This window comes from Heliangelus exortis, chromosome 3 (assembly GCF_036169615.1).
Source record: "Heliangelus exortis chromosome 3, bHelExo1.hap1, whole genome shotgun sequence".
In the NCBI taxonomy this organism is placed as follows: domain Eukaryota; kingdom Metazoa; phylum Chordata; class Aves; order Apodiformes; family Trochilidae; genus Heliangelus; species Heliangelus exortis.
In genome coordinates this window covers 71,637,661-71,657,683 of record NC_092424.1, presented here as the reverse complement: position 1 = coordinate 71,657,683, position 20,023 = coordinate 71,637,661, and the positions used below count along the sequence as shown (strand labels likewise).

Here is a 20,023-nt window from a genome sequence, read left to right as displayed (position 1 = left end):
CCACTGGCATCCACCAGAAAGTTACCAGCAGCACTGCTCAGCATCCCAGCAGACAAGAGGCAGCAGCAAAGCATGCCTGGCTGCTTTGAGCAGGCAGCTGCAGGGAACCATTGCTTCAGTTTTTATTCCCTGGAACTGCATTTCAAGCATTCAGTTTCACCTGAAGTATTTCCTTTGTTAAGTGTGAAGATTTATCATACACCAACATTAGCGTTTAGAGATGTGGGTAAGAAAATTGGCTGAATGATGCCACACAAACACCACCTCCCAACTCAGAAGTCCTAATAGATGCTACTCAGTCCTTCAGAAATACAAATCACAAAGACCCTGCCTTCACATCAAGTCTGAATGCTTCAGCACTGGCAGAAGGGAGAAATCCTCACCTTAAAACGCCAAGGCAGAAATCTCATAGATTCAAACAGAATCATGTGCTGCTGTGCACATCACCTCCCCACAGCCCATTCAATTCCTCACTGCCTCTGATTCTAGAAAAAAAGTTACACCAGTCTGTAGAGAGAACCACAGGTCCTCAGGTGTCACCAATAATGAACTGGGAGCTTAAGCCCAGGTGTGCCCACTAATTAGGGCCTGCCCCAGCCGGAAATGGGCGGGGCTGAAGGGCAAGATAAAAGGCATGCTCCCAGAAGCAGAAGGAGTCAGAAGCAGAGAAGAGAAGAGAAGAGAAGAGAAGAGAAGAGAAGAGAAGAGAAGAGAAGAGAAGAGAAGAGAAGAGAAGAGAAGAGAAGAGAAGAGAAGAGAAGAGAAGAGAAGAGAAGAAGATGCCTGAGGAGAGAAACGGCAAGAGAGCTCTTGAAGAAGAGCTGTGTCCCTGTGAGAGAAAGGCTTGCCGCAACACCAGTCTGGGGCTAAAGACTGTATAGCACATCATAGGAAAAATGCCTTATTAATTGCAGCAGTTGCATGGATACAAGAATAATACCACCTGTGACCCTATGGACAACTCTGGCAGCCAGTCAATGGCCACCTGTAAGAGCAGCTCTCGCTAACCACCAGTTTTTGTATTCCTACGCATAGGATGAACCAGAAATCAGAAGAAGTAGTAAGAGAACTATTACCACTACACAGCAGATCCACAGGATCTGACATTTCCTTTCTTTGGAGGGGAATCTTCATCAATCTTATTTAAGCTTCTTAAATTAGCTTCAAAGCAATTCTGTGCAGGTTTCAAAGCTTGCTTAATATAAAACTGGACAGGGTCCAAAGTAACTCAGTACAGTAAAAATTCATGCAGGTAAAACCAAGGAAGAATGTAATAATCTGGAAACCTTTTAGAAGTAATTGTTTCACTAGCCACCCACGGGGACAAAAAGCAGCCTCATGCTGACAGAGGCAAAGTGCCAGGAGATGGTCTTTTAGAAGAAATGCCTCCTTATGAAGTTCAGCTGCCTAGCTGCAAATGACTGCAGGGAGGTATCTCACAGGGTGGTGGGAAGAGGAAGGGATGGGCAAGAGAAAAATCCATCTGAAAGTTCAGAAATCCTGCAGGACCAACACAGTAGAAATTGCTTTTAAATCACACTTTTCTAGATTAGTTAAATGGCACCATTCCCTTTACATAAAATCTTAGTGGCAAATAGGATCCAATGAGGCCCCTCTACTCTGCTTTGTGTAACCTGAAAGACGTCTTGACTCTTCTCTGTTTATCCTCTAACCCTTTCAGTGTGACCTCAGAGCTACCTGCAGCAGAATAATTAGCATCTGCAATGTACAGGTTTTCCTTTCATCAATTTACCTCAAAGAAAACTTAGGGTACAGTGCAGAGACATACAGATATCAGATAGGTAACATTTAAATGTTAAATATACATTTATTAAGAGTTAAATATACATTGTAGTCATGTTAAACAGAAAACTCCCAAGGACAGAGGTACAGTCTCTTCCTTGGATTACCTCTGTGCTTAAGACATTCAAGAAATAAACTACTATGAAGCAGTATAGCATGAGATCAACAAGGGCTTCCTCAATGGAAGTAGCACACTGTTATAAATAAAAACATAAGTAACAGCTGCTGACTAGTGCAATTTCTTTTATTAAATCAAGCTTTACTTCATTGAGAAAATTGCTCTGACAGGAGGCAACTTGCTGTACTAATGTGTAGAAAAGCAAACACCACTCATCTTTACCATGCTGGAAAATCAGTTCCAGTTGTAGCGATAAACACTGTAAGAATAAAAATGTGGAGGCAACTTACCATGGAGTAGGCAAGGCACAGAACTTACCTTAAGCAAGCTACTCCACAATAGTTATTCTAATTTATGCTTTTACACTGTGGCAGGTGCACACATCCAAACCAAAATGCGAAGGAAAGAGATATATTAATTTAAACAGTAACTCAATAATTCAGCTTTTATGTTTCTGACTCCATCTTGTTCAAAACTTGCTTGGTTAACTCAATACAGCTGCACTGTTGAGGTTTTATGAGCTTCAGAAAGATGCCACAACCCCTGCTGGCTTATCTCCCTATAGCAGGGTTCTCTACATGGTTCACAGGGTGCTCAGATTTAGCCTGTAAACCAATATCCAAAAATTCTTGCACAGAATAAATTCCATCTTGACACTGGTAATGTAAAGTGCCCAGCCCTAAGAGGACCTGAATATTCTACTTACATTGCCAAGAAGCTTTATTTATGACTTTTAGTAGCTGGACAATTTCAGAGTACTCTGCTCTCTCTTCCTCAAGAGATCATACCATGTTTACAGATATCAAGTTGGCTACACAAAACCAGAGGCATTATCAATTGCTAAACACCTAGAAAAATTCCGTATGTGTCTAGTACAATACTGTAAAAGTAGTTGATGCTCTTAATTCCTACTTTTTGATTTGAAAAGAAACAGAGATCACCTATGAGCAGAAAAAAAATTCCCTCGAGAATGGTCAAGGATCAGCTAAAGTTCTAGAAAATGCTTGGAGTCCCAGCTTAGAAGAAAATAATACTTAGGATCAGATGCTATTGATTTCAACAGTTGAGTCTTGTAACCACCTCCTTGCTGTGAAGATCCTACACTTCAGGCTCATTTATTTGCAATACTCATTGTATGATGAAGAAAAAAATGACCCAGCAAATAGAAAAACTAGTTTTCTTCTACTTCTTGCTAAAACTGTTGTAACAATATTTATGGAAAAAATTAAACCCCAACTAGTGTAGAGCAATCCCACAAAAAATTCAGTTGATTGTGTGATTTCCACAGGCAGCACAACCAAGACTTCAAGGTACTTCATAACAGAACAGCAAGAAGTCTGCTGATGCATCCCTATAATAATGCTGGAAAAAGGAGGAGAAAAATGAAGAACAAAAGAGGACTGCTTGTTATTTCTTACAGCTGTAAGACTAATGACAGCTTGCAGCAATTTTTTCTTGGGCAAAATGTGAACAAGATGGCAAAATTAAGAAAATACATAATCAGGCACAAGGAATTCAACTACGAATAATCAACTACCAATAAATCAACACATCAATTGTCTAAGGGTGTCATCAATTTCACTGAGTGCTAACAGTTCAAAAAACAAGTAAGTAGAAGGAAAAATACATGAATGTTCCTATTGGTAAAAGATCCCCTGATTTTAGGTATTCTACTATTATCCTTTGCAGCTTTTCCACATCTTGTCTATTTTCAGCTGTTAGCAGTGACTACTGTGCACTATTACTTTCAGACATAATTGACAAATTGACTGAAAAGCAATCAGTCCAGGGAGCTGTCAGGGAGAATTTATATAAAACTCTTTTTCCAGGAGGCTTCCCTTGTCCTATAAATTTCCTGCAAAGACAGAGCAGAAATAATTAACCTATGGAAAGATTATATTCTGTGAGTACCTCTGGGCAGTGTTGATAAAATCAAATCAACTGAAGATGCAAACTAGATTACCCTTAATAAAACTATGCACTGATGAATTTCTACTGCCTCACAGGCAGACAAAAGCACACAGAAAAAACCTGACATAATTGGTGACTCAACTGTTTCTGGGTGGGAACTTAACTGCTACTTCCCTTCCTTTCCCTTGGGAAAAAAAAAACAACATTCTTTCAGAATACCGCAAGATTTCATGATTTTGAAAATCTTACTTCTTCTCACCTTATACCTAGACACAAGAGAGAAGTCTTCTAAATGATCCCACTCATATGAGTGTTGTGTGTATGCAAGTTGAGGGCTGCATCTCTGGATACTTATCGACATACTTGATGTTTAATTCTCCTATCTCTTCACTGGTGAATGACAATTTCAGAGGAAAAAAAAACCATCAACAAACCAACAGACAACACCAAACCTGTATAGATAAAAAGCTTTTAACTATGAAGCTTTTTTATCTCTACCTTACACATTATTAGTGGAATTTTTTTCTGTTTAAGTGGAGACTACACTATGTGAAAACATCCAGCAACATCCCATATTAAGAGGTTTGACTGTGCCACAGAACACTGATAAAAGATAAACCCTTGGGAGGCTCTCCAAAACTCCCTCATTTCTATTTAGTAAAAATTATTTTCTTAGTACAAACTGAACTGCTCATAACTATTATACAACTGTCTTGGATAATATGCATCCTTTTCTAAGATAATAACATTTGCAGTGTCAAAGCAAGAGTCATAGCTTTAGGTTACAAGACATGCTATGTCTGGCTTCCCCTTTGTCCTTAAAATTGCAGGCTGCTCCAAACAGTGGCCACACAGCATCATTTACTTTGCAGAGGATGCTGGATTATGAACAACTTACACTAAGTCTGAATCAAGTCTATCTAAGACCTCAACAACATTCAAAATTGTTATTTCCATTAATGTTCATGACTCTCAACTCTAATAATCTGTCTTCTACCATAGTGCATTAACAACAAAAGTCCTACTCCACCAAGCAGTTTTGGTCTTGCGTGAAGAGAGCAAATGGAATTCTATTGGGCTGCTGCAATATATATTAGAATTTTATCTGCATTTTTCATTAAATATTACAAATTATAACTGGTTTTTTTTCCCAGTATGCAGTTAATGCATAGTTATTATTATTAAACTTCAAAATGTATAATTAATTTCCCTGTCCTGCTTTCAAGCTGTGGTTGGTAAGGACCCTGCTATGGTCTGCACTGCATGCTACCCACCACAATGGTGAAAATGGGGTCCACGACTAAGGCTCCCAGTACTGCAATAACACAACCAACTAAAGGAGCAGCAACCTTCTTTTTTTTTCACTGCACTACCTTAAACCTCTTTGTATGGCAAGCCTAGTAAATGACTGCATAAACAAGTTGCCAATTTATGTGTGCTTTGAGGCCGGCAGCTCTGAAACACAAACCTCCCAGCTCTGTCAAAGCAATTTCTATTCTGAAAATATCCCAAGTTCCCTGGTAGCATACAGGGACACCATTCAGAATGAGAGATGCACCCACTGTAAAGTATTTAAATGGAACATGGAGCTGCAGGGAAGTTTAATTGCTAAGAGGAAACAGAAGCATGGCAGAAAAGGGGGGACAAGGGAGTGCTTTTTAAAAGGAATAACAAACATATGGCAAATCTATGTGAAAAAGTAAAACACAATCCAGTAAAGCCCAGAAATACAATATTATTATACTCCAAGAGGGGCAGTCACCTACAGGATAGGCAACAACTGACAAAAAAAATTTCAGAAAAGTATCTTGCAGTTATACTCCACACCAAAATGAGCTTGCAAAATGAATGGTTAGGGAAAAGGCAAACCCTACGCTGGGACTTTATAAACCAAGTCTCACCCACTAGACATATGAAGTGATGCTTTCTGCTGTACTGAACATTGGCAAAGCCTCTGTTGGAATGGTGTGTTCATGGTACATCATATTCTGCCCATCTAAAAAGATTCTGGGGAAAGAAAGAAGAGTGATCGGAAGGCCCAGAAAACAATTGCCAGAAAAAACTGCACACTTTAAGTCTAAAGAAAAAATAAGTTGTAGGGACCCACAGCTAGTGCCTCAAAATATGCAGCAGTTTGCTGCAACTAGAAAGAGAATTACCTGTCTCCCTTGTCTGTGAGGGACACAAAGCAATGCATTTCAACTGCAATTAAAATTCCAGGAATTTCAGTTTGACCTTGCAGCAAACTCTCCCTACAGAAGTTAAACAGTAAATACAGTGAGACACTGGGACAGATTGCTTAGGGAGAGACTGGAGACTTTTTAGCACATGGCAGATAAAAGGCAGTCAGGAATGGTACAGGCAGAAGTGACCTGTCACAGAGCCCAGCATGCTCTAGCCATAGTAGCCTGTTGTGACCACCTTTGGGATTTGAGTACATGCCCACGTGGCTACCACCTCCAACCATACTCAGGCCCTTTCCCAGGGGGCCTGAGGGACATCTTCCCTTTCCCAGTTTTCTGTCCCTTAGTTATCACAGCAGCTCTGCCATGGGTTTTTCTGCTCACAACTGCTACATCACCTACTGGGCAGTAACAGCTGGTTCCCCTCTTCTGGCAGGAAAACCCACTATCCTACCTTTTAGACTGCAATCGATCTTCTGAGATTGCTTTTATCCATGTTTTATACAATTCCAAGAAGAGAGGCTTCAAAAGTAGAAGCACAGAAGACAAAGACTTTGAAAGAGAACAAGTGCCTCCCCTTCCTGTTGCCTTCTACCTCTCACAAATACATAACTGGTTGAGAGATGTGAAGGTGATCCAGAGAGTTTACATATATAATAAAACCTAAAGGAACAGCTGGTGAGAACAGAGATACATCCAATCCACAACTTGCACTGAGATTTTGCATTAGTTAAATTTCAATTTTAAATACTAAAAATTGAAATGTTACCACTTGAAAGAAAAACTCTTAAAACTTGTCCATATATATTACAGATGTGTAAAGACCAGGACACAGAAATCAATATTTTATTCTCAACCAGTATGGCCTTCTCTAACAAGTAAACCACTGTAATTACTATAGTTTGGCAAATTTACTTGATTTTAAAAATCAGTCAGTGGCAGAGACAAATATATATATGCATAGGTAACTCTTAATGTAAATCCCTTTCTTTGGAAACCTAATTACTAATCAGACTTGTGTGACTCTGCTAGCACAGTACTGAAAAAGACAGCCAGAACAGTCTGGTTGTCTTGGTGGCCTGACAAAGGAATTAATTGTGTTTCCCTGCTTGATCAATAGCTTGAATGCTGGCCCACACCAGTGATGATATCTCTATCCCTGGAGATATTTAAAAAGAGACTGGATGTGGCACTCAGTGCCATGGTCTGGTAACTGCAGTGGTAGTGGATTAAGGGTTGGACTTGATGATCTCTGAGGTCCCTTCCAACCCAGCCAATTCTATGATTCTGTGATTCTATGACTGAGAACTGCCACCATCTAGTGACCTTTTGCCAGCTCTGTGAATAAAAGCAAAGATTGTGGTCCCAGAGTGATCTGTCCACAGTGCAGCATTATCATTACCATTTAACACCCTCCTGGGTAGGCTCCATAAGGCAAAGTAATGGGTGGGCATATGGACAGGAAAATTCCCATACTTGTGGAGTACTGCTCTCATTCTGAACAATGCTGGCATACCAAAGTTTGACATTTAGGGACAGAGACTAGAAAAGTGGTAGCTACCATTTCTTTCTTTCAGTAGAGGACTATATATGCAGTCCTTAGTGTGCTGAAATTTTCAATTTTTATGACTGCTTGGTCTAAGGAAGAGTTGAACAGCCTCAAAGAAACTTTAGAGCAGATTTTTGTGGAAGCATCCTGTGTGTTTGATCCTCCACCACTAATGGCTGTTCAATCTGCACTGTACAAGAGATGCAAACACCATACTCATAAAAAGACAGGAGTTTGCCAGCATTTAATACCATAAGAGATACCAGGAGTGTGGCCTTTTAATAGATAGAACAGAACCATAGAATCATAGAATTGTTTGGGTTAAAAAAGACCTTCAAGTCCAACCATTAGCCTAATACTACCAAGTCCACCAAACACTGATGTTCTCTGAACTGCTACTTGTGTAAAACTTTAATATCTGGCTTGATTAAGTTTTCAAACTACATTTGAAGACTCAACTCTGTAGATAAGCAAAAAGAGGAACAGCAAACCACTAGAAAGGCAAACAAAACATATTCCTAGTGCAACACCTCATCAATGTGCAACTACGGACAAATTTCATTCTGAGTGTTTCTGCTCCTGTAGAATGAAGCTAATAATATTCACTACCTTTGAGAAATAAAAGATTCCCACTGAGAATCATTAAATAGAATTCTTACTTATCTTGTGAGTAACAGAGTTAATTAAAATAGTAACGTGTTCACAGTTAATTACTGGAGGTGAGATCAATCACAGGAGTGAATATGAAAACTGCACAGAAAAGAGAAGGGAAGCAATCTTCAGTGATTTATTTAGAAAGAAGACATGAAATAAGCATTTTCACTACAACAACATTCTCATTTAAATTTCTCTATATCAGCGAAGCCTACCTATTGAGATTCCTGAAGGCTACAACACACATGCTCATTTAAGGTGTCTAAGAGAATGACTTTTTAATCTTTTTCCTGATGGCAAAATGTATTTTGCCCTTTATTGTAAAAATGAAAACTTTTTTATTCACAATTAACAATTCAGTCAGACTGTAAATCAATCCTTTAAGGTCCATTACAATTGCTTAAGCTCTTGTTTAAAACTCATAAGAGTAAAAAGGGATTCTCTATGCTATGTTCAGTGGTTATAGCTCTGTTTCTTTCTCTGTTATTTCACCTTGTGTTTTAAGTAATTCCCTGAAAGAAATGGAGCACAGAATGCAGGTTGGGATGAAGTATTGCCAGCTAACATCTCCACTCACTAGAGAAGTGGAAAAAACGCCACTGCAAATTCAACCAGGAATTCTACTGCATAAGACCATAAGAATATTCCACAGTTATTTGTAGTAAAACTACTCAGCAATGACACATTCACGCTTAAAACAAATCAATGCTTTTATAATGTTTTGAGCATGAATGTTGTACAGACTCTAACATTTTAAGAAGCTCTTCAATTTCCTGCAAACTTTGCAGAAAAATAAATGATCTAATATTAAAAGCTTGGAACTAGTGAAACACAAAGGTGTTTCACAATAATGATTCAAATGACCACAGAAACTAGTGTTTCAGTATTATCTCCCACACTGTGTGATGGGGTACAAAAACAAAAGCTGAACAAAAGCTCCCAACATCCTAAACTGTGCAGCAATCCTCTGTGGTATGCAAGATGGTGATAAAGCAACCCTGGACATTTAGATCTTAAAGCAGAATTTGAACTAGATCACTAAAGAAAGCAGTACAAAGCCCTATCACTTCTTCCTCTTACTCAGCATACAGAGATCTGGTTCCTACTTCAGATAGTTAGGGAATACCACGATATGACAGAACTACTGGTATGAATTATCTGAAGTGCTTTGGATGAGACTGCTTTAATATAATGGGTGTAGAATTAACTGCTACTCCTCAGTTCAGGCATAAGGATTTCAAAGTCCAAGAGCAAGTAAGGTCATTATGGGAAATCCTTCACTGGATGCTCTTCTAGACACAAAGCCCTTCATACTGACAATTTTTGCCTTAAAATGGAGTGTACTGTGGCTGCAAACATGTAACATATTTAATATACAATCTCTTGGCTTTTAAGAAATACAGGGTCTTGAAACTAGAGGACTACATTTTCAGTTAATGTTTCTTCGCTGACCTGCAGTTAGAAAAGGTAATGGCAGATGAAACGGTGTTTGCAACAATCACATGCCACGGGTGTTAAAATGCTAAATTCACACTGGCAAACCACCAGTACTGCCACAGTTGTCACTGTGATTTTGTTGATCTCCTCCAGAGTGAGACTGTTGCCTTGGTGCCAAACCCACAGCTATTGCCAAAACACTGAGAGACATCAGAGCAGAAGACTTCAGTCTTCTTCCTGGGATCTCTGATGGAAACAGCTCAGAGCTTCCTTCCCCCCTGCAAGAGGGCAGGTGTCTGCCACTCTGTGGCAAGCTCTGAAACCAGTGCATTTCTTCACATTCCCCCCAACCTGCCAATATTTCTACATTTTTTCACCTCACTGCAATATGAAACCACGGGAATGTAACAGGGATAAAACAGAAGCAAAACTCAATAATTAACTTGTTTCCCCCAAGTATTAATTCCTCCCTCCCATGAGATCAAGGCAGGATTCAAACCCCCAATAGTGCTAGAAGCAAGGAAGTCCAACACCTCAAAAAACATTTTGAGGCTGTGCTGGATTCTCAGGAGAAGGAAGAAAAGGATGCCAAAAACCTTGCCAAAAAGGGGAGAATCCTTTATCTCTGCTCAGAATCAATGTAAAAAAAAGACATGTCTCTCTTTTCTCCTACGAGGGTGCTTTTTCTTAACAGAGATAAAGTCAGAGCTCCTGAATTTCTCTTCAAGTTCCAGTGATCTATTCATATACACTTAGATAAGGGGAAAAAGACAACAGTAAAAACATCTCTAGATCCACACTGTAAAACAAGCGATAATATCATTCCTTGCATTGCTAAGCAGGTTGAGTGTTAATACAGCTTCCACAGCACTCTCCTTTCCTCTGCTGCCCTCTGCTACTTTTTATTTTAACGAGGGAGCTTAATGCTCCTGAAATTACACCACCAGCAATGACAAGATCCAGGAATAGCGTGGGCAGGTGCTATGCCCAAGTTTCTCCCCCAAGCCTGCCAATCAGCCTATGGTCTGACTCATCTTTTCTCAGCGTTGTATTTTCCTGAAACAGAGATCAACTGCTGTGCCAAACTGTATGGTGTAAAGTTCCGCTAGGAATTAGAATGACTGTAGGCAAATTTTCCCTATCAATGACTCATAACTTGGAATCAGTGCTGTAAGGGCTTGATGATGGGCGTGAATGTCTGAACAACACAAAACTGCTAATGAAAGTTACTTCACCTATACAAATAATTTCTGCAAAAGAAAGAGGAAGAAACTCATCCCAGTCCCAAGAGAAATATCCTTTTGAAGACCTGTCTCCCTTTAATCTCTGCAGCAATGTCTAAATAGCAAATGTTTTAAAATCAAACTAAATTGTAAAACCAAGTTGTGTTATGAATTTCACCATTCTTCTGCAAGAGCTAGTACATAGTGCAGCAGTCAACAACAACATCTATTTCTGGTTCATCCCAAACTGCTTTAAGGACAGGTCTGGAAGGTATTCAAAGAATGGCAAGAGGAGCCAAATGGCATTTTTATTGTTCCAATTTCAACACTTATAATCCTGCATATCAGCCCACAAGTAGGTGAGTTGTGAGTTAGGCCAGAAGACTGTCAATTCATGATAAAGTGTCATTGTGAGGTGTTAATACAGAGAGGCATAAGAAAACTCAGTTGTCAACTTTGTAAAGATAAAATTTACTTACACTATTTTCCATAGGAGTAATATCTGTAAACCTTATAAACTTTAAACTCAGTCAATTCTTATATGCCTTCACTTAGATGTGAGGAACAGGCACTTCCAAAGGAGTCTCCATGCTACCAAGCTGAGATACCAGCCTGAGTTTTTGGTGAACCTACAATAACCTTTCGGTGCAAAATAAAACTATGGTTCTAAAGCAAGTCTCCTCACCACTCTCACTTCCCACAACAGAGTGGTTTCAGTGGATGTAGACTGAAATGAAGAAACTCAAGGAACAGATACACTTCAGAAATACACTATTCTCTAGATTCCTGGGAAATTTACTGAAATTAGACCTTGCTAGGAAAAACCCCACTAATTTCTTCCCATGCTCATGCCTCATAGATTAAGTTTTTAGACCACCTACGCCTGTAATTTTAACTGTGCAAACTTTTAAATCAAGGGGCTGTTGTTTTATTAAGGAAAAAAAAGCCTCTGGGAAATTTGAGCCTTTGATGGCTTTATAAACCACCCATGCAATCTTGCCCTCCCAAGAGCCAATAAATATATTTGACAAGACCTATTTTTCATGTAACCACACTAGACAGACATATCTGTTTGCCTTTCAATTTTTTTATTCATGCAGTCCAAATCAATCATTAGAGCCTGAAGAAATACTTAAAACAGAGTATTAATGCAGTGCTAGCCCTACTACATATTAAGTACTGAAAAGGACACAGACCCTACAGTACTAGGTGTAACTGCAATGATGCATGAACAGACAAAATATACTATGGCACTTCTATGAAAGGTGTATAGAATGGGAAATTCCTATACAGAATTATTTTTTTGCTCACACTGTTGTATATTTTCTTGCTTTCCTTCCAAATAATCATGGTTAAGATCTTTCATAGATCCATGGCAGTTTTTGTACCTAATGCCAGTTACAAATTAATTAAGGCATTTCCTTCTTTCCTCCCAATTTCTTCTTAACATCTTAATAGAGATTCACAGTACGAACTGGTGGCAAAAATCATCACTACTTTTATGTAACAGTGGTGGAGGTAAAAGTATTTCACCTATTATTGCTCCTTCCCACAGCGAACCCTGGAATATTCTGGAAGTGCTGGGAAGTTGACTGGCTATTCCAAGATTTCTCTGTTTCTCTACTGCCTACAAACTTTGCCCTATTGCACACTCACCTACAGCAAGTTACCTGCGTAGAAGAAACACAAACATGAAAAAGTAGCTGCATGATGTTAAAACAAATATCAAAGAATACCATAACATTTAAAAAAATTATAGAACATATTGCCTCATAATATGACTGAGGACTGAGCCTGCTTTGTTATGTGCAGTGGCATTGTCCAACCTCCCTAAACAAGAGGGAAGAATTTGGTGGAATTCTTTCAGAGCACAGACCTGCGATAGGGGAGTTAAATCAAAACACTCTCACCCTTGGACAAGTGTGCAATTTTGTTAAACTTTTATGTTAGTGATAATAGCAAGAAAGAGGGATTCCTGTTTATTACCTGAATTGTCTGGTAAACTGAAGGATCGAATCCTTTTACAGTCACCTCCCGGAAAACTCTTGGCTCCAGTTCTTCTTTGGTCAGATCACAGTGATATATAATACCTAAAACAGGGTGAGACTCTCAGCTTAGTGCATGTGCATTATTCAAATGGTGCTGGTTTAGACATACTGATGGAGTACTGGATGGCAAAGGTAGCTCGGTAGGGATAAAAAGTCTCCCTAGACACATTCTTTCAATTAATATATAATTTAACACATACATTTATGCACTTCATCTAGGAAGGGTGAAAAGCCTTTCTGTACAGAAAGAATAATTCCCACTGCCCCAGTAGTGCCAGGTATCTGAAGTGGGTTAAGTGAAAAAAGATTTGCTTTCATGAAGTTACACAGCACTTATTGAGAATGGCCATGTTATAAGAAAGAAGTATAAAGTCATTCAAAAGCATCTCCTCTAGAGCCTCCAGACTGAGAACACATACATCAAGAATTTCACTCAGGTCAACATTTTTCTCTTTATGTTAAAATAATTGGAATTAACTCAAATGGACTCCCCAGATAATGGAAAGTGCTGAACACCCACTTGAAATTGTGGCAAACTAGCACAGTTTGCCTAGGCAACTGAATATGATTTGGACTTGGAATAATTTATTTTACATCTGGATCCTTCAGGTTTAAAAGCAACAGCACTTGTTTGAGTTGCACCTATGAATTCTAAAGTATGGTGTACATGAGAAAATTTGTCTATAAGCAGCATAGGCTAAGCCACAGAAACAGTAGCAACCTAGACACTACACAGATATGTATTTGGCAATGAAGAATTTTGCACTTAAGACTATAAATCACATTTTCTGTCATTCAAACCTAGAAACATTTGAATCATTGAGCATGTGCCATATAGTATGACTATCATGTCTGAACATGAGATAATGTACTACAAAATCCTAGTGATCATGGGTACACTACAGATACATAGATACATAAAACTAACCTAGTGTTCGTTTCCTTAATGTGTGTTAAAATTCTACATAGACCAGCTTGTTGTAAAAAAAGAAAAACAAAAAATTTGTTAACCTAGATCTTCCTACTCTGTTATTACGAATCAGTACAATTTGCACTTAAATTAAGTTGTGGTTTGGGGTTTTTTCCCCAGTGAGAAACAAGTTAACATACTGGTGTTTGATACTTAGAACAAAAGTGATAGTAGACATTTAACGTGCACAACTACTACTCAATGCATGGAAGAAGTTACATCTGCATCATAGACATATCTAGTAACTACTAAACAATGGAAAATGAGAAAGATACAGTTCTGAGGAAAAGCAACAATAACTAAGGGGAAAAAAAAAATCTTACCTGGAGATAAAAAGGAAGTGAACTGATAAAATATTTCCGTGTCCTTCTTTTGGCCACTATATCCCACAATACTGCCAACCTCTAAGGGAAAAGTCTTGAGATGTGCACCAGTAGCTAGGTCATGAAGTTGCAGGATATTCTTCACATCATGCAGATAGCACAAAACCAAGAAGTTGGACCTCACACAAGCAACCCATTCTGCAGAGTGTGGAAAAAAACAAACAGTCACAGAAAATGCACTTTAATATACTGTTAGAAAGAAAACAGTTACAATCTGACTCTAAAATTCTTCAGCATACCTAAATACATACACCAGTACTTCTAACATTCATTGATTTTAACTCTTAAAGCTTTAGAATTCATCTGCCTTCTGAAACAAAAAACGAATGGACCCAAAAGCAAAGGATGACATTCTTTGGGAATGCACTAACCATGTTTCTTGGAGCTACTTCATCCAGACACAGGAATAAAAAAATTCTTTAACCATGCTTATGCATTTGGGGTGCTTGTACCTCAATACAATTCTTAAATTATTTCAGTGCAAAACCCAAGCAAAACACTGATCTTTGCCAGCAATACCTACAGAAAAGCAAGAAAACCAAAGTAATAATTGTGCTTTAGACTAAAGTAAATTGATAAGAACAGAAAGACTTGTGATTCTGTATGGCACATAAAAGTACAGAACTTAAGAGGGTATGATTCATCTTGTTTTTATTGTCTAAGTGTTCAGAAGCCTGTTCTTTTAAGTAAACTCTACTGGGTGTAAGAAAAAGGTTATTCTGAAGTGATATTCTCAACATGATGCTTTCAGAAAAAAACCATACTTATTCAAGAACCTCATAATGTTAAAACAGCATTTCTGAGACTAAGGTAGTAGGGACAGGATACAACACAGTAAACTCAACCTGGCCGAGGGACCCAGGAACAAACCACTGGGCTCATCAATGGGTTCATTTCCATGATGCCTCTGCTGACAGTCCAGGGCTCCTGCAGAGCTGCTGCCTATGCCTGTGCCTTCCCAGATCCTTTCATATTCTGAATTTGTTTCTCAAAAGAATTAATCTTAAAAAAACCCCCAAACAAAACAAAAACAACAAACCACAGATCTGTGAACTTTTTCATGGAATCCTAATTTTTTAAAAAATTATACTTTGGAAAGTCCAAACCAAATTAAAAATAAAATGAAATAAAATTAAAAAGTCAGGGCTAGCAATTTCTACAAAAATCCCTGCAGTTCTACTGACCATCTCACTTCAATTCCTATATTCATATCCTATGAAGTGTAGAAACTCTTCAGGTCTCCAGTTCACCCAGAGTATATCACACAACATATTCTGTCCTGTACCACTGGTTTTACATCTTTAGTAACAAATCTATTTATTTACTCAAGCAGACAGGAATAAGATGGAAACGTCTACATGTTTCTCAGAATTTCTGTCATTTAAGAAACCAGTTGCCCTACTCTGCAACAAAAATATTTCAACTTCTCATTGATTCATTAATCAAATACAAAAAAGACAAACTACAGACAAGGTTAAAAGTCAAGAACAAAACATCTGGAAGGAGGGACTGAGGGACATTTCTTTGTTTGTAAGACTAGGTGAGGTGGTGATTCTTGTCCTTTTCCAACTATGCATGTGCAGCTTCCCTGACAAATCAGACTGAAAACTTAAATCATGGCAAGGTACCAGCACTGGACAAGGCTTTCTCTTATCTGCTGGAAGCAAAAAGCAAAAAGATGGAATTAAACAAGCAAGAAAAACCAGGTAGGACTGACTGGGGAATGCTGTAATGTCACAGTGGCACTTTTACATTACTCACATTTTAACAGTTCTTGACAGTTCTTCCAAAGCCCTATAAAACTCAGTATTCTGAATCCACAGAGCTGTACTGAAGACAGTCTTACAAATGCATCTTTGCACATTCAGGTACCAGAGCAAAAGTTCAAAGGTGTATCATTTGCCCTTTCCATTAAGGGAAGCTCTTCCTAAATTGAAGATCAAAACTAATTAATCTGTGACACTTGGCTTCTTTAACAGTCCTTGCTTTCATACACTGTTCAGGTCTGTCAAGACTCCCTAGAGCTTGAAGATCTTCAAATCCTAATAGCTCAATAGAATCCACTATATCCTTTCAGCTTGTTCCTGAAGGACCAGTGTAATTTAACCAGTTTCTACACAAATGAATTTATGCTATGTACTCCCCTCTTCCCAAGGACCACTGTGGTATTTTTCCCTCCAGAACTTCTAATTCGCTCATGAGTTTCTAGCTTAAATCTGGCAATTTTCAAGCCAAAGCCACATGTACACCACTAACTGCAATTTCAACCATGAAGCCATGACCTGAGATAACAAGGTTCAGAATAACAGAATACTGCTTATAAATTAGTAATTGATGTGTATTTTTAACTCTGGACTAACTAACATTTCTTAAATGAGGCTGGAGAAAAGAATACACTTTATAAGTTTGTTATATGCAATTGCATATTTTGACATATTGAATGACTGCTGGCTGTATGAAGAAAGTAATTTAGTATATTTATTACATTGTCATTACACAAATACGCCAGCATTCGCATGTATAGCCAGTTTATTTAAACAAAATATAAATAATAAAAAATATAAAAAATATTATCCTTACAGTAACACACCGTTTTTGGCTGCAGAATTCATTGAACTACAATAAATACCATGAAGTCCACTGGTGTTTTCAGTAGTATCTTCACTAAAACATCCATTTTTACTCTTGAAATTTCCTAACAAGGTGTCACAGAATGGATTATAGACATTGGCAGATCAAATATACAGAAGAGTTTTGCTTCAGTAAAAATACTGCTTAAGCTATCTTTATTTTAAAATTGTCATGAGTATTAATTTCTCACTAACAATTTGACAAAGCACTGCAGCTTAATGGATGTTTCTATTAAAAGTCAAAGTACATTATAACTTCGACTTACATATTATACAGAGATATTATTCTTTCATCAAAAGTTTCAATTGCCCAAGGCTAAGGCTGCTTGCTGGCTTATGTGGGGATTCCCGATATTGAAGAACTTGCCTAGGAAGCAACAATATCAACTCTCCATCACTGCTTTGGTTTACAAATGACATGCTCTCAGCAAGGTGAAAATAACACAAGAGATGAAGGAATAGAGCTGTGTGTAATACTTGTATTATGACAGAACTTACACAACTGGAAGCTACAAAGAAATGCAAAAATTAGAACAAGACATAGAAGTAGACTTGAAACAGCAGAAAAGAAACCCCACACATGTAGATCCAGAACATAGCAAGCAAAACCAGTACTGAATTATTAACAAGAGTTATTTTTCTGACTGCAAGCTACAAGCTGAGTCTTTGTTACTCTCATGCTCAGCACTGAAAACTGCAGACACTGGAGCTGTTGCCTTAGCAGTCAGCCTCTGTGCTGTGCATGCCTCTGTACCTCCTGGAAGCTTTTAAGATTCTGTGCTTGCAAATTTCACCAAAAGCTAACCCTGACACATTGCTGTAGGGTTCCCTTAGACAACAGGCAGAAATAATCACCTTTAGAAAGCAGGTAAGCCAATTACTTTGGATATCCTGTTCTGGGTATACTGTTAATTGCTTGCCAAGCTGTTTCATTGACAAAAGTGTTTTTTAAAAAATATCTGACCTTATGAGACCTCTTCAATGTATAGGGTCAGTGTATTTTCAGTTAATACCAGTGAACAAAGCAGTTATTCTCACAGTTTTACCTCAGATTATCAATTGTTCTCCAGTATACTTACAATGCACCTGCTGACAATACCCATCAGGCAAAGGATTTATTCTACTAAATAATACACCCATACTGATTGCCTATTCCAGCTTGAGCCTCTTGGCTCAGGCACCAGAGAGATGGACAAACTTGGAGCCACTCAGGTACAGGTGTGAAGAATTATCCTTGGTATTGCTTATTTCTCTGAATATGACAGTGGCTGCCTTGATGACTACAATGGGTTAACATACTAGCAAGAATTGGGCTAGAGGAATTATACTTCTTAACACAGTCTAGAAACCTGAGCTCAACCACCTCTAGGAGTTCTAGTTCAACCTTGAAGTCAAGTGCATAAGCTATTACTTTCCAAACCTCTTTTATTTTGACAGCTTTCATTAGTAGCAATGGCATTACAGTAACTCAGCACCTGCAGCCTTGCTATGAACTTTTGAAATAGTTTCAGAAAAAACCAAAGGTTGACTCCTCAACTCAAAACCCATGTGCCACTGACCTTAATTACTTCTGACAGTTCTGACCTTTCATTTCTGCAGCAGTAGCTACAGCACGTTATGTGTACAATTTTACAAACATGCTCTGAGAGATGCAGCCTGAAATACTGACAGAGAAGAACACATCAAGCTAGAAGAGCTAGGCAGCTATAAGCCTTCAGCAGAAACTGCTGAGCTACTTGATGGACACTGAGCTTCTGTGTCCACTCAAATAATAAATATATTTAATGGACCATCAGAGTTTAAGCTGGAAAATAGACTTGGAAGTTCATTTTGGTCTTTTTCGTCATCTCAGAAGGTGACCACAAATTTCAGAGTCTCTGAAGATTAAGAGGTATCCATGCTGATCTCAATTAAAATGTCCCATTAACTACCATTCAAGGCTATTTATGGGTAGACTTGCAAGCAAAAATTAGCAATTTACAGACTACAACATGAATAATTTTGAAATGTGAATAAATGTTGATAAGCCCACATGACATATGAAAGGGCATATGTCATCCTCAGTGACAGCCTGCCATGTTTAAGTTAATGGAAAAGCTCCAACCAATTTCAACATGACAAGGATTTTATATTTTATCCCCATATCCTCTCAGTATGAGATGCACTAACCACAGGCAGAGTGTGTGTGTGGTGGGAGCAAAACTCTTCTGAAGCTGCAAACATCAGGAGCAATGGTTCTTTAAGCAACCTACAGGTCTTATTCAGCTGTAACTGAAGTAGGTTTTCCATGGAATACCGAGTTAAACATAGCCATGATTGCCTTCTAGGGGATCAGATTAAAACCTTCAGTCAGGGATATGCATCTGGACCACATCCTTTCCCCATGTCCCCAGTGACCGAGGGACTGTATCTGGCTTGGCCAAATTTTAGGAGGTGTTTTTGTTGCTGGGAATCACATCCCAGTTTTGTTTTCTTCTCCACATTTCATAGTAGAAACTGGATGTAATTGTTTATGTTGCCATCAATTTCCTGCATCCTGTGCTGGCCATCTCTGCAGGGTGCCTCCTCTGCACTGTAACAGGACACATGGCAGCTTCTAAGAACTGCCACACAATCCTTCATGTACCCACTTCACAAGAAAAACTCTCAAGCATGTAAAGCTATGGGTATTCTGAAAAACAGCTCAGGGTAATGAAGCACACAAGCTTCCTGGCAGCAGGGATAAATGTGAGGGATTACTCACACCCAGGCACATCGTTGTCATTCAGGACCAACAATTTCATGGTACTCATTGCAGACTTCCCCTCCTGGCTTCACCACAGTGCCAAAAGATAGATTTTAGTTGTAGTAACTTCCCTCCTCAAACTCTTGAGCATTTTATGAACTAGTTAGCAGATTAAAGGTATGAAGAAAAATACTGATTTTCACTTGGAATGCACATTCAAGTGGAGAGAAAGGAAGCATTTTTACACACACTGTATTTAGGTATGCAGATGGATACAAGGTACAGGAGCATTGCTAGCTTTGTCCCTGCTTGTTAAATGGCAAAATGAGATTGAAGAAAGTGGTTGAAGATCACTCACCTCATCTATGAAACATTCAGGAATGCATCTT

General features: G+C 38.5%; 1 protein-coding gene across 1 annotated transcript in view; it reads right to left on the bottom strand.

Annotated features, from left to right (window-relative positions):
* Positions 1-20,023, bottom strand: part of PREP (prolyl endopeptidase) — an 84,073-nt gene that overhangs the window by 20,693 nt on the left and 43,357 nt on the right. The window contains exons 9-10 of the mRNA XM_071741246.1: positions 14,220-14,417; positions 12,865-12,968 (exon numbers count right to left, since the gene is read on the bottom strand). Coding sequence (XP_071597347.1) covers positions 12,865-12,968; positions 14,220-14,417 — 302 coding nt within the window. The remainder of the gene's footprint in view (positions 1-12,864; positions 12,969-14,219; positions 14,418-20,023) is intronic.